The sequence below is a fragment of the Megascapheus bottae genome, chromosome 26, assembly GCF_031878675.1.
Source record: "Megascapheus bottae isolate mThoBot1 chromosome 26, mThoBot2.hap1, whole genome shotgun sequence".
NCBI classification, from domain to species: domain Eukaryota; kingdom Metazoa; phylum Chordata; class Mammalia; order Rodentia; family Geomyidae; genus Megascapheus; species Megascapheus bottae.
Genome location: NC_143534.1, coordinates 11,426,541 through 11,449,433, shown reverse-complemented (window position 1 = coordinate 11,449,433; position 22,893 = coordinate 11,426,541). Strand labels below are relative to the sequence as shown.

At 46.7% G+C, this 22,893-nt stretch overlaps 3 protein-coding genes across 5 annotated transcripts in view; 2 read left to right on the top strand and 1 right to left on the bottom strand.

The window, feature by feature from the left end:
• Nmt2 (N-myristoyltransferase 2) overlaps nucleotides 1-4,728 on the top strand; it is a 28,604-nt gene extending 23,876 nt beyond the window's left edge. For all 3 annotated transcript variants that reach the window (XM_090318949.1, XM_090318947.1, XM_090318948.1), the window contains 4 exons: nucleotides 783-953; nucleotides 2,159-2,326; nucleotides 3,998-4,135; nucleotides 4,267-4,728. In XM_090318949.1, coding sequence (XP_090175075.1) covers nucleotides 783-953; nucleotides 2,159-2,326; nucleotides 3,998-4,135; nucleotides 4,267-4,287 — 498 coding nt within the window. In that variant the 3' untranslated portion in view covers nucleotides 4,288-4,728. The remainder of the gene's footprint in view (nucleotides 1-782; nucleotides 954-2,158; nucleotides 2,327-3,997; nucleotides 4,136-4,266) is intronic.
• A 3,785-nt stretch (nucleotides 4,729-8,513) lies between these two features.
• On the bottom strand, nucleotides 8,514-11,345 carry Rpp38 (ribonuclease P/MRP subunit p38). Its single transcript, XM_090318946.1, has 2 exons — nucleotides 11,284-11,345; nucleotides 8,514-9,578 (listed from the first exon to the last, which is right to left on the bottom strand). Exon 2 carries the CDS (start codon nucleotides 9,567-9,569, stop codon nucleotides 8,694-8,696), a length of 876 nt encoding a protein of 291 aa, XP_090175072.1. The 5' UTR covers nucleotides 9,570-9,578; nucleotides 11,284-11,345; the 3' UTR covers nucleotides 8,514-8,693.
• Nucleotides 11,346-17,066: 5,721 nt separating this feature from the next.
• On the top strand, nucleotides 17,067-22,439 carry Acbd7 (acyl-CoA binding domain containing 7). Its single transcript, XM_090319176.1, has 4 exons — nucleotides 17,067-17,216; nucleotides 21,800-21,917; nucleotides 22,023-22,085; nucleotides 22,173-22,439. Exons 1-4 carry the CDS (start codon nucleotides 17,205-17,207, stop codon nucleotides 22,244-22,246), a joined length of 267 nt encoding a protein of 88 aa, XP_090175302.1. The 5' UTR covers nucleotides 17,067-17,204; the 3' UTR covers nucleotides 22,247-22,439.
• Nucleotides 22,440-22,893: the final 454 nt, after the last annotated feature.

Sequence of the window (22,893 nt, the reverse complement as noted above, 5' to 3'; positions counted from 1 at the left end):
TAACATTGCGCTGATCCCTCATCTCATGTATTGTCCTGGAGCAGCACACGAGAGCAGGCCGATGTCTCGTGCTGCAGAGAATTCTTTGCTGAGCTGGTCTAGCCTCCACCTAAAATGCTAGGTTTCCTCGAGAAACGTGGCATCCTAACTTCTCCTTGCCCTTTGTATTTAGTTTTTTAATTTGGAGTTGAGTATTTCCAAACAAAATTTGAGAGGTAGAGAGAGAGAAAGCGTGCATGTGTGCGTGCGTGCGTGTGTGTATCTGTCTGAGTTCTTAAACATAAAGGAATTTGAAGTAGATAAAGCACAAGGAGTCTCATTAGTCTGTCAGTTTTGCACTGCAAGATAGTGTTTTCTCTAAGACATGCAAGGTAGGGTCTGTTTGCATAACTAAGTGAATTTTCTTTTTTTTTTCCCCCCGCCAGTCCTGGGGCTTGAGCTCAAGGGTTGAATCTGTCACGGAGCTTTTCTGCTTAAAGCTAGGGCCCTACTACTTGAGCCATAGCTCCACTTCTGGCTTTTTGAGAAGAGTCTCGTGGGCTTTCCTGTCCCACAGCTGGTCTGCCCTGTCCTGTAAAGAGTAAAGCAATGTGTCCTACACTCTTTGGGGTTTCAGGAGTCAACCTGCCCCCATGGGGACATTGTCTAGCACACATTTTCACTCAGTGTTTGTCCCGCTTTCATGTGTCACCAGGGAATCTTGTTAGGTGGTAGGGTAAGTTGTCACTTCTGCTCCCTTGGAATTTAAACTTGCAGGTATGTTTTGTTTTCCTTGTAACAAGGTAACCAAAACTTCAGGTTTGAGACCAATGGAACGGAAAGATGTCAGAGCCGTTCAGGGACTGATCAACTGCTACCTGAAGCAGTTTCATCTGGCTCCGGTGATGGACGAGCAGGAAGTGGCGCACTGGCTCCTGCCCCGGGAGCACATCATCGACACGTTTGTGGTGGAGGTAACGTTAGGGTGGTCACCGGGCGTGATGAAGCTCGTTTTCTGGAATGACCATAGAGTGCTCTTCCTCCTCCTCCCCCTTGACTCTAGTTTCTGCTCACCATCCCCGACCTCGCCTCATCTCCTGCCTTTGCCTCCTGAGCTCTGGGACTATAGGGGTACAGTGAGTGTGTGTGTGTGTGTGTGTGTGTGTGTGTGTGTGTGTGTGTGTGTGTGTGTGTGTGTTTGTGTGTGTGTGTGTGTGTGTGTGTTGGTACTGGGGCGTGAGCCACCGTATCTGGCTAAAGAATTCTTGAGAATGCCAAGGGGCTTTTTTTTCTTCTTTCAGTTGTGTATATATAGACATATTTTTAAATTTAGGTTTTTATTGTTTTGTGTGAAAAAATGAAAGTGATAGAAAATCCAGAAAATCCATTGAATGTTTCTTCTTTTTTTTTTTTTTTTGCCAGTCCTAGAACTTGAACTCAAGGCCTGGGCACTGTCCCTGAGCTGAGGCTTTTTTTGCTCACGGCTGGCACCACTTGAGCCACAGAGCCACTTCTGGCTTTTTCTGTTGATGTGGTACTGAGAGATTGAACCCCCAACTTCATGCGTGCTAGGCAGGTACTCTACCACTAAGCCACATTCCCAGACTGCATTGTTTCTTAAGAAACATTTTATTTGGAAAATAAATCACTGTTTCTCACTTGTGTCACTATAAAATTAGTGGAGTTTTTGTAGATGTTTGCAAATCTTATCAGTGTCTGACGTAATAGGAAACATTTGGGCATATTCCACCACATTCAGCTATGGGCCTGGAGGGGAACGGGTGAGTTTTTTTGGCCCAGCAGGAGTTGAACCATGATCCTTTTTTCTCAGCCTCCTAAGTAGCTGAGATCACAGATGTGGGCCACCTACATATGGCTATGAGTCTGTTGTCACTGTTCATACGCAATTAACTCACGAGTCAGTGTGAGAAGTGTTGTCAGGGCAGTTATACTTTCTAGGAATTTCATGCAAATCGCTGACTGGGACTTCCATTCAAGTTCTATGCAACTTCTTGGCTTTAGCCCAGCACAACATACGAGGCTCAAACTGGCCTGCAGAAAAGGAAGTCTTGGCTTGTTGCTTTTTATTCTGAAGGAAGTTACCGTATGAGTTAGATATCACGGAGCTGCTGAGCACAGTTGGTTGCAAGTACTTACCTGACGTCATCTGTGCCCCCAGAGCCCCAGTGGGAGACTGACGGACTTCCTGAGTTTCTATACACTCCCCTCCACCGTCATGCACCACCCCGCCCACAAGAGCCTCAAGGCCGCCTACTCCTTCTACAACATCCACACCGAGACACCGCTGCTGGACCTCATGAGCGACGCGCTCGTCATAGCCAAGCTGGTGAGTGGGAGACGCCGTTCCCCCCAGGCGGCCTCACCGTGTCACACTTCCCAGCACACATGCCTGCTTTAAAACTTGACTGGCTGCTGTCCGCATTTGGGGGGAGTCAATCATGGGGCTTAAACTCAGGGCCTGGGCGCTGTCCCTGAGCTCTCTTCAGCTTTGATGATAATCGTTCATTTAAAATGGGAACCATGGGCTGGGAGTTTGGCCTAGTGGTTAAAGTGCTGAGGCTCAAGTGGTAGAGCTCTAGCCTTGAGAAAGTCTAAGGACGATGGTGCTCAGACCGTGAGCTCAAGCCCAGGACTGGCAAAATAAATAAGTAAATAAATAAATAAAATAAAATGGTAACCATGGCCAGGAGTTTGGCCTAATGGTAGAATGCTTGCCTAGCATGCACGAAGACCCGGGTTCGATTCCTCCGTACCACATGCATAGAAAAAAGCCGGAAGCGGTGCTGAGGCTCAAGTGGTAGAGCTCTAGCCTTGAGAAAGTCCAAGAACAGTGCTCAGGCTCTGAGCTAAAGTCCAGGACTGGCAAAAAAAAAAAAAAAGGAACCAAAGGCAGGGCTTCAATAGAATAGCTCATGCCTATAATCCTAGTTGTGCAGGAGGCTGTGATCTGAGGATCATGGTTCAAAGCCATCTCCAGCACTAAAGTGCATGAGACTCTTAGAATTAACCACCAGAAAACCAGAAGTACTGCTGTGGCTCAAATGGTAGAGCACTAGCCTTGAGCTAAAGAGCTCAGGGACAGCTCCCAGGCCCAAAGTTCAAGCCCCATGACTTAAAAAAAAAAAAAAAAAAAAGGAACCAGTTTATCAAAATGAATTCCTTTCCCTTGTATGGGATTTGATCACTGAAAACAGTTTTTTTGTTTTGTTTTTTTTTTTTACAAATTTGTTACTTTTATATTGTTGGGTAGCACTCTACCACTTGAACCACAGCATCACTTCTGGTTAATTGGAGATGAGAATCCTTTTTTGTTTTTTCAGTTGTGAGGCTTGAACTCAGGATCTGGGCATTGTCCCTGAGCTTCTTTGTGCTCAAAACTAGAGTTCTACCATTTGAGCCACCATGCCACTTCTGGCTTTTGAGTAGTTGATTGGAGATAGTCTCATGGGACTTTTCTACCCAGGCTAGCTTGAAACAGTGATCCTCAGATCTCAGCCTCCTGAATAACAAGGATTATAGTTGTGAGCCACCCATGCCCAGCTTATCTAATGCTTTTAAAGAAATTTTTACCAGGAAAAATTTCAGTTGAATTTTCAGGATCAGACTGAGAAAAACATGCTTTAAAGCTTTGTTTCCTGTGGAGATAGCTTCAGCTGAGTCAGGACTTTGAAAGGTCGGTCGTGAACAGTCCTGGAGAAGGAACAGTGTAGACATTCCACCATCTGAAACGGAAGCGCTCTTGTCTAAGCGTCTGGTGGCCAGCTGTCAGACTATATTTCTTGTTTCAGCATTTCTGAAGCATTTCTTGCTGACTCCGTCAGATTCAACTCTAGTTTTCACGCCATTTTGTACTTGCTTCTTGACCTGTACTTGTTATCCTGCAGTTCAGACTATTATAAATGTATATTTGAGCTACTAGTAGAGGAGTTAAATGTGATATTAAATATGCAGTGTAGAAAATAGTCCTTTAACATGTTAAATCTTTTTGAATTGGCAGAAAGGATTTGATGTCTTCAATGCCCTAGATTTGATGGAGAATAAGACCTTCTTGGAAAAACTGAAGTTTGGTATAGGAGATGGAAATTTACAGTATTATTTATACAACTGGAGGTGTCCAGGAACAGATTCTGAAAAGGTGAGAGTAGCTGGCTGAGTGTTTGCACACACCAAATCCCCGGTCCCTGCTGTGCAGAACTGGTGCTACTCCAGGAGTAGGGGGTGACCTTCTGCCTCACTTGATCATACTATTCCATTTTTTCCCTCTAGGTTGGCCTTGTACTCCAGTAACTGGATATATTCATATCTAGGACTCGACATCCTCCTTTGTGAATATTCTATTTAATGATTCCTGGAACTGCCATTCCAAAGAAGACAAAAGCACAAGTTCAGTGAAGTCGTACAGTCTACAGCAACCCTAAGCCCAGACAGCATCGTGTTGTCAGCACTGCATCTGTCTAGCTAGAGTGCGGGGAAATTATCCTTTCTGGGCTGTTCACCTGCTTGTGGGCTAGACACAGGGTTGAGAAAATACATTCCTCTAGTTTTCAGACGCTCAGCTTTTCTGGGGAAGTGAGGGTATTTTCCACTCATGACAAGTGGGATTTTTTTTCTGTGGACGGAGTCAAGTCACAGCAGCATGTGCAGGAAATCTCTGCAGCTGCATGGAGATAACACAGCTTTCTTGTTCCACGGGGAGACATGTGTGTCTACAGAACTGAAGAATAAAGGGAAGGGCCTCTTTGGGAAGTTCCTGCCTTCCGTGGTGCCCCTGGGACGGTCTGGCTGGAAAAGCCTGGAGCCACGTGACGGTGTGCCAGGGGATGGCACGCTCATGACTCCATAAGCAAAATGGCCAAACGGAGAAATGCACAGCTTTGACCTTCAGCCAGCCGGCAGATGGTTTCAGAAGCAAGAGCTTTGGGCCAACCCTAAGTGTGTCTTCTGAAAGAACACGTACCTGTGACTGACCAGGCTTTGCTGCCATCGGTAATCTTCAGTTCCTTCTCAGCAACATCAAGGATTTGTGAGCAAAGGAAATAAAGCTCTAATGTTAAAAACCAAGGCCCAGTGGCATTTATTAGTGCTATCAAACAATGGTGGTTGTGAATGTTACTATTACTTACGTAGAGTTGTACATTTCCCCACATGAAAATAGTTGTGGTAGTGGAAAATGTCTTTGTAAATAAGTAATCACGATTTTGTTGGATATTGTTTTTACATAGAGTTTGGAGGGGAAAGGTTCACAATGAATACAGAGACTGAAGACATCAAATAGCACAGTGCCTCTGCACTCGCTTCCGGTCCAGAGTCAGGACCTCAGGCATGATACCAAAGCTATCTTAGATCACATGGCCCATGAACTAAATGTAACTTATCACCTGCTTTTGGATACCTAGTGCTTCTGTTGTTTTCTTGCTTTTTTGTGTTATTCCTGGGCATTGAACTTGGCCTGGTGATGTCCCTGAGCTTTTGTGCTCAAAGCTAGTGCTCTACCATTTGAACCACAACTCTAGGCTTTTTGGTGGTTAATCAGAAACTAAGAGTCTCATGGACTTTCCTACTTAGCCTAACTTAAATCACAGTCTTCAGCTCTTAGCTTCCTGCATAGCTAGGATCACAGGCATGAGACACTGGTGCCCTAGGGTGGGTTTTGTTTTTCTAATGTTTGTGGGTAGTTTAAAAAAAATATATCATTACAGTATTTGTGACACAATTACACCAAGTCTAGATCTCAGTATCTATAGGTAAGTGCTATTGGAACATGGCCTGGCTACCATTACCTAGGGCTGCTTCGTTTTGTTTTGTTTTTGCCAGTTCTAGGGCATGAACTCGGGGCCTGAGCAATGTCCTTGGGCTTTTTCCTCAAGGCAAGCACTCTACCATTTGAGCCTCAGCACCACTTCCAGCTTTTTCTGTGTATGTGCTACCGAGGAATTGAACCCAGGTCTTCGTGCATGCTAGGCAAGCACTCAACCATTAGGCCAAACTCCCAGCCCTTTTTTGTTACTTTTTTGCAGGCCTGGCTTTGAGCTCAGGGCCTGAGCACTGTCTTTGGGCTTTCTCAAATCTAGAGCTGTACCACTTGAGCTACAGCACCACTTCCAGCCTTTTTTCTGTGTGTGGTACCAAGGAATTGAACCAGGTCTTTCAGCATGCTAGGCAAGCACCACTCTACCACTAGGCCAAACTCCCGGGTTGGTGCTGCTTTATATTACAGTGGCAAGTTAGGTTGTGGCACACTGGATGCCAATGGCTCCCACCTATAATCTTAAGCTACTCAGGAGGCTGAGATCTGAGTGAGGATCAGGGTTCAAAGCCAGCCTAGGTAATAAAAATTCCTAAGACTTATCTCACATGGTAGGATGCTAGCATTGAATAAAAAAGTACAGGGATAGTACACAGACCCTTGAGTTCAAATTCCAGGACTAAGCACTGGGGGGGGGGGGGGGGGGAGGGAGTTGGAACAGACCACACAGCCTGCAGTACTTTTTACACAAACCCAGATTTGTAGTTGCAAGTCCAAGCTGTGGTGTCCTGCTCCTACCACTAGAGGGGGCACCTGGGCCCACAATAATGCACAACTGTTGTAAAGATGGTGGAAGACTTCTCATTTCTGGTATCTGAAGCCCAGTTGCAGTTTTGGACCCCGGATCTCACTTTGCAGCCCAGACTGGCCTTGAAATTGTGATCCTCCTCCTGCCTCGGCATCCCAGGTTGATGGGAGTATAGGTAGGGTAGTATGACCAGTGTTTACCATTCTTGATAGGGGAAAAGGCTTCAGAAAAGGAAACCCAGATCGTTGGAACTTTTTTTTCCCTGTCCTGGGGCTTGAACTTGGGGCCTGGGCACAGGGCTTCTTTTGCTCAAGGCTAGCACTCTACCACTTGAGCCACAGCATCATTTCCAGCTTTTTCTGTTTATGTGATGCTGAGGAATAGAACCCGGGGCTTCATACATGCTAGGCAAGCACTCTACCAGTAAGCCACATTCCCAGCCCTGGAACCTTTTATTTATTTTGGAGAAAAGGTGATTAAACAAGATTTTTATTTTGGAGTCAAAACTCTAGTTAGGAATCACACTCAGTTATGGCATAACATCTTAACACAAATTAGGTTTTCAAGTAAGAATTGTCAGTCAGCAATTTTGTCCTGAACAAATCTCATGAAGAAACTAGTATGCTGTGCTTTAGAGATTCCCACACTGCATATTCCTGGTGCTCAAAGGTCATGTTCGACTTTATTTTTAAGTAACTACATTGGCCTCTTGAGCACATTAGAAAACTAACATAATTGCATGTTTATAAAGCAGCCATTACAACTAAATGTAATATTTCTCAGATTTAAAACTGACCCAAACACTCTGAACGGCCCTTCCTTTTATTTGTGCTAAAAAAGCAGTAAGATTTGAGTAGACAGGTGGCATTAAGCCAATCAGATTTTAGGATGATGTCTTGGTAAGGTCTGACCATAGTTTTCCCTAGGGCACAGTGATATTACCAGACTCCCCAAGAACTATACTGCTCAGCCTGTAAATCCCCTTGTAATAAGTTACCTGACAACTATCAGTTGTGGGGTTCGAGGAAAGTGGGTGCTGGGGATCAAACCTGGGGATCACGTAGATAAGTGCCCATTCTGTTACAAAGCCTTATTCCTAGCCCTCAACATAACCTTTCCCTGGGAGGGAGGAGGGGACTTGAACTCAGGGCCTGGGTACTTTTCTACTCAAGCTGGTGCCACTTGAATCACAGCTCCACTTCCTTTCGCTGGTTAACTGGGGATGAATTTTACACTCTTGCTGCCTTTGAGACAGTATTTAGAACTGAGCCCCCCGTAGCTAGGATTACAAGTAGACCCCCAGCTTCTCCCACCTAGGTGTGCCAGGCCTGGGGCTTGAACTCAGGACTTGGGCACTGTCCCTGAATTCTTTGGCTCAAAGCTAGTGCTCTATAACTTGAACTGAAATGCCGTTTCCAGCTTTTCCTGAGCAAAAAGTCTGTCTATTGGACACAGGTTTTTCTGTCCAGGGTGGGTTTGAACTGCAGTCCTCGGATCTCAGCCTCCCAAGAAGCTAGGATTATAGTTATGAACCACCAGTGCACAGCTTCCCATCGTATTTTTATATTACATTTCCAAGGAAGTAACCAGGTGGAGGGACTGAATCCTCACTAAACTGAGCTGGCTCTCCTCTACCCACATTAAGCCTTTCTCCCAAGTCTCTGTACACCTACCTCAGAGAGAGCCAAATTGACCTTAAAAAACATTTGCTCCTGGACACCAGTGTTGGCTACTTAACACTTGGTAACTCTACTCACGATGCCAGTCCTTTCATCCACCCGCCTGGTCCTGGCCCGTGTGGCCAGTCCCCGTGTCAGAGAAAAAGACAACTCACAAGCACGATGTCCAATAAAGTTTAGTATTCATACTCCGGGGTATTTTCTGCACTTAAGTATTGCAAGTTTCCAACTGTGTCATAGAAAAGACTCATATTCCAAGAAACTGACCACATCGCAAGAATACGTAACTAATGTTTTATTACATCCTACAAATACATGACCCACACTTGATTCTATTCTAAGACCATGTAAACAACACTTGGTTACATCTGAAGATTACTAAGGGCACTGTCTTTGTTTCCATGAGTTCTAACAAGGGACATGTGTACAATTTACTACGGAATGAGGGCTCGCTTTGGAATTACTTGGAAGTGGGCTTCTTGGTTTTGGGGGGCTTCCTGATCTTGTTCGGGTTGGGAATGAGTTTCTTCACTTTAAGGGGCTGCAAGGCTACACCGGAAGCTTCCCTCCCCTCCACAGACTTTCTCTTGCGTTTTCCCAGGTCCTTGGGCGGAGTTTCCACACTCCCTTGGTTTTGGCTTTCTGAGGACTCACAGTGGTTGTCCTTGTCACCGCCGCCGTCCTCGTCATCTTCATCTTCGGTGGTGGCGGCGGCTCCCAGTCTGTCCAGCAGCCAGGGCACGTACAGGCTGGGCACCCGGGGGAGAATGGCTTGCACTTGGTCAGCGAAATCGGAAGTGCTCTTCTTGAACCCCAAAGCTAGCAGGCATTTTAAGCCCAAGACAGGGGCCAACCTCTCACTGAGCCTTGGCACCTGACAGGCGGGAACGTCTCTGCTTAAGCTCAACTGGACCAAGTGGGAGGTGATGATGGCGGGCTTGACGGACTTGCACACCAGGACCAGAAGCAGCTCGCCCCTTTCCAGGGCCTTGGTGACCTCGTTGACTCCGATGGCCAGCTGCTTCCTGATGTGCAGGGGCGACCACCCCGACGCCTGCCGGCCAGCACCAGGCTTTTTCTCCTTCCCGCTCTCACGACTCTCCACCTCCGAGCTGCATCCTTCTCTGCTCGACTTCCTCCTTGTCTTCCTGTCCTCAACTTTCTGAAGTCCCACAGACACGAACCTGTCTTCGATACTCTGCAGAATGAAGTACATGTCTTCCCTCTGCAGGGTGCTCCAGCAGATGGCGTACGGGTTGTTCAAGGACGTCTTCACCACCAGAGGTCTGGCCTTGCGCACAGATCCCCGCGGAGGGGCCTGAGGTGCCTGGGCCATCTGGAGAACCTTTCACGGGGAAGAAAACCATCACAGGACACCGGATGGATCCAGGGTCAGGGGAGAGGAGCATTCATTTCAACAACCATTTTCCTCCTTTGGTTTCTAAGGTGAGGGAGTCTCTGTTCAAGTTCAGGTAATACGGGGATGTGTTCTATTACCACGTGTGTTTATCCATTTCTGTCTGGGAGTGTGGCTCAGAATCGTTCAGGTGCTTGCCAGCCACAATACTGCCAAAACCCAAAAATTCTACTTGTCCTGAACCTTTTTCTTGGCAGTGCTGAGGACTTGGGCATGGCAGCCAAGTATTCCTCCACTGAGCCACACCTCCTGTCTCACACATAACAACCATCTCAGTCACTGTAGGGAACCTGTAAGGTTGGGCAGTTTCTAAGTTGCTTTCTAGTTGGGCTTCCATGCATTCATTCATTCTGCAAACATGCATGGGGCACCTCGAGGGTACAGCACATTCCTCATCTGTCCAGTGGCAAACAACCCTGAGTCTGCCTGCAGAGCTTGCCAGCTGTAAGTCACACATAAGTAACTCCTGGCTGACCAGAGCCATCTCTGTGAACCCAGTCATCTCAACACTGGACATGTGCAGGCACATTCCCTCCTCGTGGTTACCAGCTGACTGTTCTGGCTGCCAATCTCACGAAACCCTCGGAAATGGAATCTAGGCCTTACATGCAAAGTATTGTAGGCCATGGGTCTAAGGAAGGTACTCTGTCTGTCCTCCCCCAAAGCAACTGCATAGTCCTTTCTCTTCCCTCAGTTTTGTTCCCTCCCTCCTTCCTAGGCTGAGAAGGAATCATAGAGCCCCAGTTGGCAAAACTACAGGGAAGCCATGTTGAAGTCAGGCTCCTGTGCTGAAAAGCTTTTTTTTTTCTTTGCTTACAGTACTTGACTCTCCTTAACATCCTGCATAATTCCCTATCGAGGGGGATGAGGAACTAGCCCACTGCCCAAAGTCATAATTCCTCCTTTTTTGTGGTTGTGGGGCTTGAACTCGGGGGCCAGGGTGCTGTCCCTGAGTGCTCTTGCTCACGCTAGTGCTCTACCATTCTGAGCCACAGCACCACTTCCAGATTTTGATCTGGAACCACGATCCTCAGATCTTGGCCCCTAAGAAGCTAGGATTACAGGCGTGAACCAATAGCCTAAGCTTTTTGTGTTTTCTTTTGTTTTTCCATCAGAGTAGTACCTTACCTCAATGCTAACCTGTTGCTTCGGAAAACAGAGGGCTAAGAGCGTGGCTCAAGTGGCAGAGCTCCTGCTTAACAAACAAACTCTAGCACCTTCAGCAAAACCAAACCATATAGACAGTTGGTTCTCACCCCAGTATTACTGTGCCAGAATATCTGTAAATATGGCCAGTGCATCTGGGATTGTAAAAAAGCCATCTAAATCTGATACAGACTCACAACCACAAAGGCCTGGAGATGTGTAGACTTACACAGGGGTCCTCAGATGTCTCCTGTTCTTTGATCCTCCTGATCACTACGGGCAAGCCCCACCCTGCTCTCAGCCCGGTGTGCCCCTCAAACTCAGGAAATCATCCAGACCCCAGGAAGCTGCCACTAGCAGTGGATTCCAGGCTGTAAGTGGCCAGGCACAAAGAGGAATAAGTGATGGGGAGACAAATCCTTCAGTGTTTTTGCCAACCCACGGGTCAATTACTATATTTCCCCTTCAGCATGAGAGGAATACTTACAATGTGTGGACCCTGGAGCAGAGGGACGGCAAGATAGGATAACTTCTCTGGTCTCTAGAATCGAGTGAGAGAGAGAGAAAAATAATCAAACTAGAGTGGGAAAGCAGAATCTCATGAACCATACAATACAATAAAAAGTACTGTTAATCCTTTCAGCAGGGTACTACTGTCACATGCTGTAAATCCTAGCTACTCAAGAGGCTTAGATGTAGAGAACTTTGCTTCAAAGCCAGCAAAGTCTCCAAGTCTCAATCTCCAACATAACCAGCAAAAAGGAGGTCCAGAGGTGTGAACAATTGGTAGAATGCAAAGGGCAAGGCAAGATATGGTTAGAGTCATGGCTGGAAGCCTCTACTGGCTTTGGAGCACATGCCAGTTTGTTAAGATGGCAGACAAGGTTGTCGACATGCTGTCTTCATTTTCTACCAGCCTTTCTCCTTTCACTTGTCATACAGATTTCACCCAGCATTGAATTCACACTGTTTAGCAAGGTCACCACCAGCTTCTCGCCTGTCTTTACACCTTACTTCCTCTGCCTAGAACACCACGCCTACCCTCATTGTCACCATCACTCTTATCATTAACACCTATTTATGGGTTATGAATAATGCGTCAGGCCACAGGGTACTACTGAACGTGTTGGGCTGATCTCAAGTGAGCTTTGACATCCAGGAAGACCTATCAACAGGCAAATAGGACAATCAAAGAAGCTGGGTACCACCTACTGGTGGCCTATGCTTTTTCAACCTAGCTCTTTACAAAGCCGAGAACCAAAGGGCCCTAATTCCAGGCCTGAAGTTCCTGGGAGACTTCTCAACATAGGAGTACCAGACCACCCTGGGCAGAAAAGACCGCAGTGTCCACAGAGGGAACTCAGACAGGGGGGGTAAACCTAAAAGTAGGTGGGTTGGGGCTGAGACCAAGCCCATCCTAAAAACAGCCAATGAGAAACAAGGCTGCCGTCTTGCACAGGATGGCTAGGGAAGACCGCGCAGGGCCCTAAGGGGTTGGCGGAGGGCGTCAGGAAAGGGAGGCCTTGGAGAAGTGATTTTGTAACTACCTACCAAAGGGCTGCAACGTTATGTACTAGAGGAGAGAGAGAGAGAGACTGGGAAATGCGCCGAGCCGTGGAGGCCGGTGACGGACCCGCAAGGCGGCCTGGCCTGGGGAGCCCGGGCCACGTCTAACGCAAAGGGGTGGCGGAACGAGGAAGCCTCCGCAGGACGACAAAGGAGGGCAGAGGACAGGCATTTTGCATAAGATTCCGCAGAGTTATACATCCCGGAGGGGAGATGAAGGGAAGACTCCCACTAACGGAGACCAGAGCTCGGGTCCCGTCGGAGGAGGCGGCTGCGCAGGCAGCAGGCCGGGGAGAAGCGGCTTTCCGACGACCATCCTCGGGCATGGCATTCCCGATCCAGGGTGGATTCCCTCCCTGGCCTCGGCCCCCCGCGGCTGCGAGCCCCAGGCCCGCCCCGATCAAGGACCCCCCTCCCACTCCCCCCCAGCCTACCTGCGCACCACTCCTGCTCAGGAGCCTGCACCGCAGCCACCGCCCAGCCTCTGCGCCGGCCCCGGCTGCGCATGCGCCGTGGCGCTGTAGATGCGCCACCGCGCGTGCGCAGAGCCCGCGCCCCGGCGGCCCCGCCTTCCAAAGATGGTGGGCGTGGCGGATCCGCGGCCTGGAAAGGGGCTCTCGGGCTTTTATTATTCTGGATCAGGTCCACTCCCAATGGGGTAAGATGGGGCCACAGTATCACCGGCCCGAAAGGATAAGGCGAAGGCTGGTCGTAAATAAGGCTCGAGTGTAGGTCTCAAGTGGAGACGTCCCAAATCAGCGGCAGTGCGCAGGCGCAGACTCGGTCCCGCGACGTTCCGTGGTTGCCATGGTAACCGGAGGCTGGCACCTGATTGGCTGAGGACCGGATGGAGACCCGCCTCCGAGCATCCTTCTCCCTCGTCGCTGGTCTGTCGCCTCCCAACCCCCGGTCCTCGGTCCCCCGCGGGTTGCCCAGCAACGTGATCGTCCAATGAAATGGGGTTAGGTAAACCAGGTGCTAGACAGTAGGGAATCTGGCGCCCACACTCTGCTCCAGAACATTCCAACAAGTGTTGCTCCGCTTGCCTCCAAACAATGGAGACTGGAGTTTATGGACAGAGACGCTAGGCAAGTGTGGACGATTGGTTAAAAAGGGGGGAAAAATCGTGTTGTAGAGACTAAGATTTTTGAACCTACACTGTAAGAAGTCAGATGACAGTAGGTTGCTTCTGGCATGTCTTTGAGAACCTCCTCCCTCCACCTTCCTTCCCCTCCCTTCTCCCCTTCCTTCTCCCCTCCTTCTCTGCTCCTCTCCCTTTCTCCCCCCCTTTCCCTCCCTCCCTCCCTTCCTTCCTCCCATACTTTCCTGTTCTGAGGACTGAGCTGAGGCTCTCAGGCTTGCAAGAGACTTCCAGTCATCTTGCTTTTCAGCTTATTCTTCAGCGTGTGTGTGTGTGTGTGTGTGTGTGTGTGTGTGTGTGTGTGTGTTTACAGTGCTGGAGTTTGAAATCAGATCATCTTGATTCCTAGATAAGCTTCAACCACCTGAGCAAAGCCTCTAGTCTGGCTCTTCACTGGTTAATTGCTTGAGCTAGCGTCTAATCTCGATCCTCAGATCTCAGTCTCTGGAGTGACTTGAACTACAGAAGTGAGCAATGGGTGAATAGCTACATAGCTACTCTGATTTTGTTGGAGATAGACCCTTGCTCTTCTCTTCTCCCATCCTAGACCACCGATACATCAGTGTATTTCCTAATGTAGCTGGGATGGCCTGTATCTCAACTCCCAGCCTTTTCTTTTGAGATGAGATTCCATGGACATTTTTGTCCAGTCTGGCCTGCCTTCATCTCCCTCATAGCTAAATAAAAGGCACAAACTTTCATGCCTAGATACCGGTTGAAACAGAGGCTCAGAAAATTTTTGCATAGGCTGGTCTCAAACTTTGATCATCTTGATCTCAACTCCCAAGTAGCCAGGATCATAAGTGAAGTGCTGTGCCTGGCTTATTTCCTATATTTTCCATTTTTAACATTTACATAGTATTTAACCACTGAATAATAAATAAAAATAGTTACTTTTGGTCAAAGATTATTTCCAAGTTACATAGGAGAAAGTAGAATCAGATTTTTGTTGTGGGTCATGGGGCTTGAACTTGGCCTGAGCGTTGTCCATGAGCTCTTCAGCTCAAGGCTACTGCTCTACCCTTGAGCCAAGCCCCATTTCCCATTTTCTAGAGGTTAATTGGAGATAAGAGTCTCAGGTTCTTTTGTGCCCAGGCTGGCTTTGAACCTCGATCCTCAGATCTCAGCCTCCTGGATAACTAGGATTACAGGCGTGAGCCACCACACCCGGCTTACAATGAGATTTTTAAAATCACAATTAGATTGTGAGTTTGATTGTACATGTAGGGTTGTTGTTTTTTTCCCAAAAAGTCAGTCATATTAGCTGAACACTAGGGGCTCACTCCTGTAATCCTAGGATTACAGTGCAAAACTAGCTTGGGCTAGTAAGGTCTATGAGACTCTTACCTCCAATTAACTATTAAAAATTAGGAAGTGGGGCTATGGCTGAAGTGGTAGAGCACCAGTCTTAAGCACAAATCCTCAGAGACAGCACCCAGGTCCCAAGTTCAAGACTCAAGGCTGGCAAAAACAAATCAGTCATATTAGTTTGCTATGATAAACTGAAATATCATGCAGTTCCCCAAACAAATATTTATTCAAAGCTGGTGTGGAGACATACATACTGTAAATCCTGGCACTTAGGGTTCGAGGTTGAGGCAGGAGGGCCCTTAGTTCCAGGTCGGTCTCAGTCTGAACTACATAGGGGTTCCAAGCCATGAGCCTGGGCTTAGAGCAAGACCTTAAACAAGAAAAGGAGGAAGAGGAAAAGGAGGAAGAGAAGGAGTCTAGAGAAATGTGAAGGACATTTTTTCCTTCCTTCCCTCCCTCCCTCCCTCCCTCTCTTCCTCCCTCCCTCCCTCCTTCCCTCCCTCTTTCCCTCCCTCTTTTACTCCCTTCCTTTCATTTTTGCCAGTCCTGGGGCTTGAACTCAGGGCCTGTGTGCTGCTGTCCTTGAGTTTCTTTTGCTCAAAGCAAACACCACGTGAGCCCCAGCACCTCTTCTGACTTTTTCTGTTTATGTGGTACTGAAGAATTGAACCCAAGGTTTCATGCATGCTAGGCAAGCACTCTACTGCTAAGCCACATTCCCAGCCCTGGGAAGGACATTTCTGTGACTGTTTTTCCCTTTAAAGTTCTGGATGGATAACAGATTATTGGTCTTCAGGTTACATGGCTCTGGAGCTAGGTTACCCATATGACTAGCATATGGCCCTAGGTGATTAATTATCCTCTATAAGTTATAAAAATAGTACCTATTGTGAGGATTAGAAAAGATGATCTATTAAGTCGCTTAGCATTTTTCCTAGACCATAGTAACCGCATGGTAAACTCAACTGTGACAATCATGGCAGAAATAAAAAAAAAAAATGGGTGCTAGGAGTTTTAGCCTAATGGTAGAGTGCTTGCCTTTGTTTTCACCCCCTAAGAATATCCTCCTCTGGTATATGAATGCCGAGAGTCCTGTATGATTTATCATTTTTATTTATTTATCATCAATATATTTGTTTTCATATTTATTACTTAGTTTTTTATCAGTTGTGGGATTTGAACGCAGGGCCTGGGCACTGTCCCTGACACTTTTTTCTCAAGACCAATGCTCTACCATATTGAACCACAGCTCCACTTCTGGTTTTCTGGTGGTTAATTGCAGGTAAGAATCTCATAGACTTTCTTGCCCAGACTAGCCTTGAACCACGATCCTGGGATTCTGAGGCAGGATCCCCCAGCACCGGATCATCCCGGTGTAATTTAGATCTAGCTTCCTTAGCACATGTTTTGGGGACAGGGCTGCTTTTTGTCACTGACTGCTTTGCTTGATGTTCAAATTCACTCTGTCAGCATGCGGTTTTATTTCTCCCAGGCACATTTCTCCAGGAATTGGAAATGAACTCTTCAGATGATCAGGGGATCATTTCCCCATGGTCCAGGCTTCTAGGAATCATAGAAGAAAGAGGTGTCCAGGAGGAAGGAATCCCCAGTGAAGTCTGGGGAGACCACTCTGGATTTCCTGCAAACAACTCTGGAGAAAAGATAGAAGGACACGCCGGGAGAGGGGGAGGGGGAGGAGAGGGGCTTGCCCCTGTAATCCCAGCTGCTCAGGAGATTGAGTTCTCCCTATCACAGCTCGAAACCAGCCCGGGTAGGTTAAATCAGTGAGACTCCTGGCTCCAAAAAGTGGACTTGAAGATGTGACTCCAGTGATGGAGGGCCAAGCCTTGAGTGGGGTAAAGCTCTGGGACAGTGCCCTGAGTTCAAGCCAGCACACACAAGAAAGCAGAGCAAGCCTAGTGGTAGAGTGCTTGCCTAGCATGCTCCAAGACCTGGGTTCGATTCCTTGGTACCACATACTTAGAAAAAGCCAGACGTGGTGCTGAGACTCAAGTGGTAGAGCTCTAGCCTTGAGAAAAATCCAAGGACAGTGGTCAGGCCCTGAGTTTAAGCCCACGACTGGCAAAAATAAATAAATAAATAAATAAATAAATAAATAAATAAATAAATAAATAAATAAATAAAATTCTTGGTGGTTCTGATCTTTCCAGTGCCAGGTCTCCAGGTCTCTAGGTCTCCAGGAACCCCAGGGGCTGCGGCCCCGCCCTGCCCAGCTCCGCCCTTCAGTTCCCTCAGCCAATGAGAGCCAGCCTGGCTCGGAGCTCAGCCAATGGGAGCAGCCGGTAGTGTGGCGCTGTCTTCTTAAGGACGCCTCCCGCGAGGCGGAGTCCAGGCGGTGGCAGAGCAGCCCAAGGCGGGGATCCATCACCATGTCTCTGCAGGTAACGGGACCCTAGGCAGCTGACTGCTGGCCTTCCTCACAGTCCCCCACCCCAGCCAGGAGCACCCCAAGGCGACCCTGAAGTCACTCACACACCTGTCGCGGGGTGGGGAGGGGGAGGAGCGGGGGTTGATTGCACCATAGACTGCAAGGTGCTATCTGTGGACAAGCAGCCAGGTTCTCCATGGTAACGCTTCCGGGCCCCAGGGACTGGTTTATATTACCGAGTGGAAAACAAGGCACCGGCAGAGCGCAGGGAGCCCAGCTCTACCCTGGCCTTTCCATTCCCTGTGGGCACATCACTTGTGCTGACTGGCACAGCAGAGCTTTGTGAAAATAACTGTTGGATGGACTTGTTAACCGTGGGAAACTTTGGGAGCGATCACAAAGGTGAAGAAATAACCATCTGGAATTCTTTCACCCAGGCACTAAGCGCCACTAACATGACAGGTGTCTTCCTTGTCTCACTGTCCTGTGTCTCTGGTGCATCGACTGTCGGCACACATGTATGTGCACGCAACCGCTTTGTTTTGGTACCTAACTATTCGTTAAATATTCTGCTGCAATATAAATTTTTGAATGCATCCCATGTTCCGAAATGAGCATTTCTTTAACTGTTTCTTCAAGTGAGATGTTATCATCTTGTTGGAGATGTTAAAAGCACATACTTGAGGGTCATGGAGGGCCGGGAGTGTGTATTACTGGTAGAGTGCTTGCCTAGCATGCAGGAAGTCCTGGGTTCAATTCCTTGGCACCTCATATACAGAAAAAGCCAGAAGTGGTGCTGTGACTCAAGTGGTAGAGCACTAACCTTGAGAAAGTCTAAGGACAGCGCCCAGGACTGGCAAAAAAAAAAAAAAAAAAGGAGTCATGGAAGAATGCTATGTCAGCTACTTAGGAGGCTGAGATCTGAGGATTGTGGTTCAAAGCCAGACAGGAAAGTCCGTGAGACTTGTCCCCAGTCAACCACCAAAAAGCCAGAAATGAAATCATAGCTCAAATGGTGTAGCAGCAACCGGCTTTGAGCAAAAAGCTAAGGGATAGCACACAGACTGAGTTCAAGCTCCAGGACCAACCCAGGCATATGAACATGTGTTTATTCACACACTGTGTGCATACATGCATATGCACATTTATACAGGGTTGTAAAAGTCCAATTCTGTGGCTCACCCCTTCTTAACTTTTGACATTTTTATTGGAAGCACTGAGCAAAAGAGGCTCAGGGTTCAAGCCCCAGGACTGGCCAAAACCAAATAAATAAATGTTTATGTCACAATCTCTTACACACACACACACACACACACACACGTGTGAATAAACACATGTTCATTTGCCTGGGTTGGTCCTGGAGCTTGAACTCTTATCTTGAGGCCCCTATCTCCAATTAAGCACCGAAAAAAGCCAGAAGTGAAGTGATGGTTCAAATGGAAGAGTACTATCCTTAAGGAAAGAAAGCTTGGGGAGTTCAAGCTCTAGGATAGGTACCAAAAAAAAGAATATTTGCATTCTTGTGTATAATCCTAATATATCCCCACCCCAAGACTGACACAACTTGAGCATCTCTTATCTAAAATGCTTGAGATCAAAGTATTTTGGACTTTTGATTTTCTCTGTTTAGACTTTGGAATATTTGCATACACATAAAATGATTTAGGGATGGGCTACAAGCTTAAACATGAAATCAAATCCACATATATGGAATCATATAGAATACTTTTTCCACACCTGTGGGAAAACAGGTGTGATGACATGTAGAATGTTCCATTTGTGACATCCTGTCAACATTCAAACAGTTTCCACTTTAGGAACATTTCAGATTTGGGGCTTGGTTTGTGTTTTTTTATTAGGGATGGCTCCATTTGATTTTCAGTGGTGTTCACTTGCTCACTAGTTTGCTGTTTCCTCTGAAGGAGCATCTCAAAGGAGACACGCGCCTTGTATAGAAGACTCACAGCAGTGTGCCTCAAAGACAAATTCAGATGCGTGTGTGTGTGTGTGTGTGTGTGTGTGTGTGTGTGTGTGTGTGTGTGTAAAGCCAGGCTTCCCCATAATCATTCATGGAGAGGGAGAGACCTGAGCACACAGGAGACATGGAGCAGGAACACATCTAATTCCTGGCTAGACCAAGAGAGGGACCTGGAGCACTGCTCTGAAATGGAGTTCCCTAAATGGGCACCTGAAATGGCAGGGAAAACTGGGCTTTGCTCTCCTAAAGAGGATCCCAACCCATCCACCATCCTCTCTGGAACACAGGGAGATCACGTGGCTTTGGAGAAACCTTAGAATACGAATCAAGGCTTTGCCAAAAAGGGAACTGAGCTGGTGTAACTGGAGAATGGCGTGGGACAGAACTCATCAGCTACCAGAACCCCTGAGATAGGATGCACCCCAAGAGGGTGACCCTACCTCCACTAAGTGGTTCTGCCCTGGCCTGCCTTAGGCAACCGCAACTGGCATTTTAATTTCTTATTATACACACGCACTATATGCACGTAATAGAAAACTCAGAGAATATAAAAGTGTTTAAAAGAAAACAAGCAACTTACTCATAACCAGAGGCAATTACTGATGATCTCACTCAATATATTTATTCCTAGTTTGTATTATTTTTCTAGACAATATTTAAAATGGAAAGCATAGAAACAACCATAGGGTTTTGTTTTCATTACACCATAAAGCCAAAGGGTTTTTAATGTCTTGCTTCATTGTACTGTTTCTCAGATTTTTCTAGAGCTAGTTCCTCACCCACAACAGCATGTGTGTGTGTGTGTGTGTGTGTGTGTGTGTGTGTGTACACATGCAGTACAGGTGCTTGAACTTAGAGCCTGGGTACTGTCCTTTACCTTTGTTGTTCAAGGTTGGCACTTAAACCACAGCTCCACTTCTGGCTTTTTGGTGGTTGCATGAACTTTTCTGCCTGGGCTGGCTTTGATCTGCAATTCTCAGATCTCAATCTCCATAGAAGCAAGAATTTCCAAGAGGCTTGTAGTAAAAATAACCGCAACTAAACTTTATATTTTGCGAAGGAAATGGCATTTGCCATATGCCATATACTTGGATTGTAAGTACTTTACCCACATCATCTTATTTAAATCCTCACTGGCTCAGTCTGGACTCAAATACGTGATCCTCTCGAATCTACCTCCCAAGATCTGGGCTTATAGTGTACACCACAGTGCTAGGCTTTAAACCTTGTCTCGGGGCTTGAACTCAGGGTATGGGCACTGAGCCTTTTGCTCAAGGCTAGCACTCCACCGCTTGAGCCACTGCACTGCTTCCAGCTTTTCCTGTTTATGTGGTACTGAGGAATCAAACCCAGGGCTTCCTGAATGCTAGGCAAACACATTACCACTAAGCCACATTCCCAGCCCTAATACACATTTTCACACCAATTTAACACAGGTTTTTTTGGATATCACCCAAGACACAGCAGACAGCATTTTCTACTTAGGCCTATCTCTGCTAATCGGTTCAAAGGAGACAAACAGCTTCTCCTTTGTGGAAATCAGTTAAAAGAAGTCTAACAATTTTTGGTTTCTGTGCAGAAAGGAATGACAAGCAACTCAACTAAATGAAGACTCTTGCTTAAAAACCAGTCAGAGGGGGCCAGGAGTTTGGCCTAGTGGTAGAGTGCTTGCCTAGCATGCACAAAGACCTAGATTCGATTCCTCGGTACCACATACATAGAAAAAAAAAGCGGGAAGTGGTGCTGAGGCTCAAGTGGTAGAGCTCTAGCCTTGAGAAAGTCCAAGGACAGTGCTCAGTCAGAGGCCAGGTGCTGCTGGTGGCTCACACCTGTAATCCTAGCTACTCAGGAGGCTGAGACCTGAGGATCATGGTTCAAAGCCAGCCCAGGCACAAAATTCCACGAGACTCGTATCTCCAGTTAACCACCAGAAAAGTGGAAGTGGCAGTAGCCTTGAGCTGAAGAGCTCAGAGACAGCACCCAGGCACAGAATTAAAGCCCCACAACAACAACAGCAACAACAACAACAACAAAAAACCCACACAAAAAAAACCCAAAACAAAGAACAGTCAGGCTCTAACTAGAAATGTGTGCGGCCCCGAGTGAACATGCCAGTCTTAGGACCCTGGTGCAGTAAAGTCAGCATTTAGAAAGAAGAGGAAGATGGCATCCATCCAAAAAGCTATACTGAATCTAAGACCACGCTAAAATTTGGTAAATTGGACCTCTTCAATAATAAGAAGGTCATTTTCAGCCAAGCGTCAGTGCCTCGCATCTGTAACCTAGCAAGTCAGGAGGGTGGAGCTGGAGGATCATCGTTCAAAGGCAGTTGGGCAGAAAAGCCCATGTCCAACGTAACTGGCAAAAAATAAATAAAATGACCTGGCTGGGAGTATGATCCAAATAGGAGAGGATCATGTAATCAAAGAAGCCCGGAGTTCAAACCTCCAAGTATTTTGTCAGATAAGTACCAAGAAAGATACTTAAGAGTCTAAATAAATTTCAATAACTTAGGAGAAGCAGAGTGATAATCATGTGAAGCTATGACAGGCATGTATGACATTAACAAATGCACTCTGGGCTTCCTTTTGTGTTTGTGTCTTTGTTTCTTGCACTAGGCTGACTTTGACAAGGCCACGGGAGATGTGAGGAAGCTGAAGAAAAGACCAGAGGATGAAGACCTGAAGCAACTCTATGGGCTCTACAAACAAGCTATCATTGGAGACGTCAACATTGGTATTGTATCGTGACTTGAGAACCACACATACGACTGGCTTGAACAACGTTGGTAGTTGTGCACCACACAAAATACACCTGACCATCTGTCTGTTCTGTTGGCAGCATGTCCAGTAATGCTAGACCTAAAGGGCAAGGCCAAGTGGGAAGCCTGGAGCCTCCGTAAAGGTGCTTGGTTCTGAAATCGGGTGGAAAAAGCCCTTCTCAGCTCCACATGCCACAAACCAAGGAGTTAACCTGTTCGTATCTTTCCAGGGCTATCCAAAGAAGATGCCATGACTGCCTATGTTTCTAAAGCAAAAGAGCTGATAGAAAAATACGGAATTTAGAGTTGAGCAGAAGAGAAAACTTCACAGTAGTGTGATAACCTGGTGTTCGGGGGAAAATGCATCGGAACTTTGTAAACTGCGTATATCTTTGCTCTTAGTGTAAACTGTAACGTTTAGGATTATTTAGAAGCTACATATAGTTAACTGAACTCAACTACTTGAAACAGGTGACTTTAAAAGTTCTTTTTAAAAGAATGGTACATAAAAACTTAAACAAATATAACTTATTTGACTTATCTGTGCTTCTACAATGAACTAGTGCTATTGCAGCAATAAAAACAGTTTATTATAATTAATAAGAGCTAGCTAGGTACCAGTCGTTCACATCTATAATGCTAGCTACTCAGGAGTCTGAGATCTGAGAATTGCAGTGCAAAACCAACCTAGGTAGAAAAGTCCATCAGACTCTTCCCTTGTTAATTTTTTTTGATGGTTGTGAACTCAGGGTCTGAGCTGTGTTCTTAAGTGCTTTTGCTCAATGTTAGAACTCTACCACTTTGAGACACAGCTCCATTTCCATTAGAATGCTAGTTTTAAGCAAAAGAAGAAGCTCATGGACAGTGCCCAGGCCCTGAGTTCAAGCCCCAAGACTGGCAATAAAAATACTAACAGTCTACCATTGAGCCACAGCACCACTTCTGGCTTTT

Bases quoted from the DNA above. Each gene is read 5' to 3' on its own strand.
- Rpp38 (XM_090318946.1), bottom strand. From the start codon at position 9,569: ATGGCCCAGGCACCTCAGGCCCCTCCGCGGGGATCTGTGCGCAAGGCC.
- Acbd7 (XM_090319176.1), top strand. The intron at 21,918-22,022 runs GTATTGTATCGT...TTCTGTTGGCAG, and splicing joins CATTGGAGACGTCAACATTG to CATGTCCAGTAATGCTAGAC. The intron at 22,086-22,172 runs GTGCTTGGTTCT...GTATCTTTCCAG, and splicing joins AGCCTGGAGCCTCCGTAAAG to GGCTATCCAAAGAAGATGCC.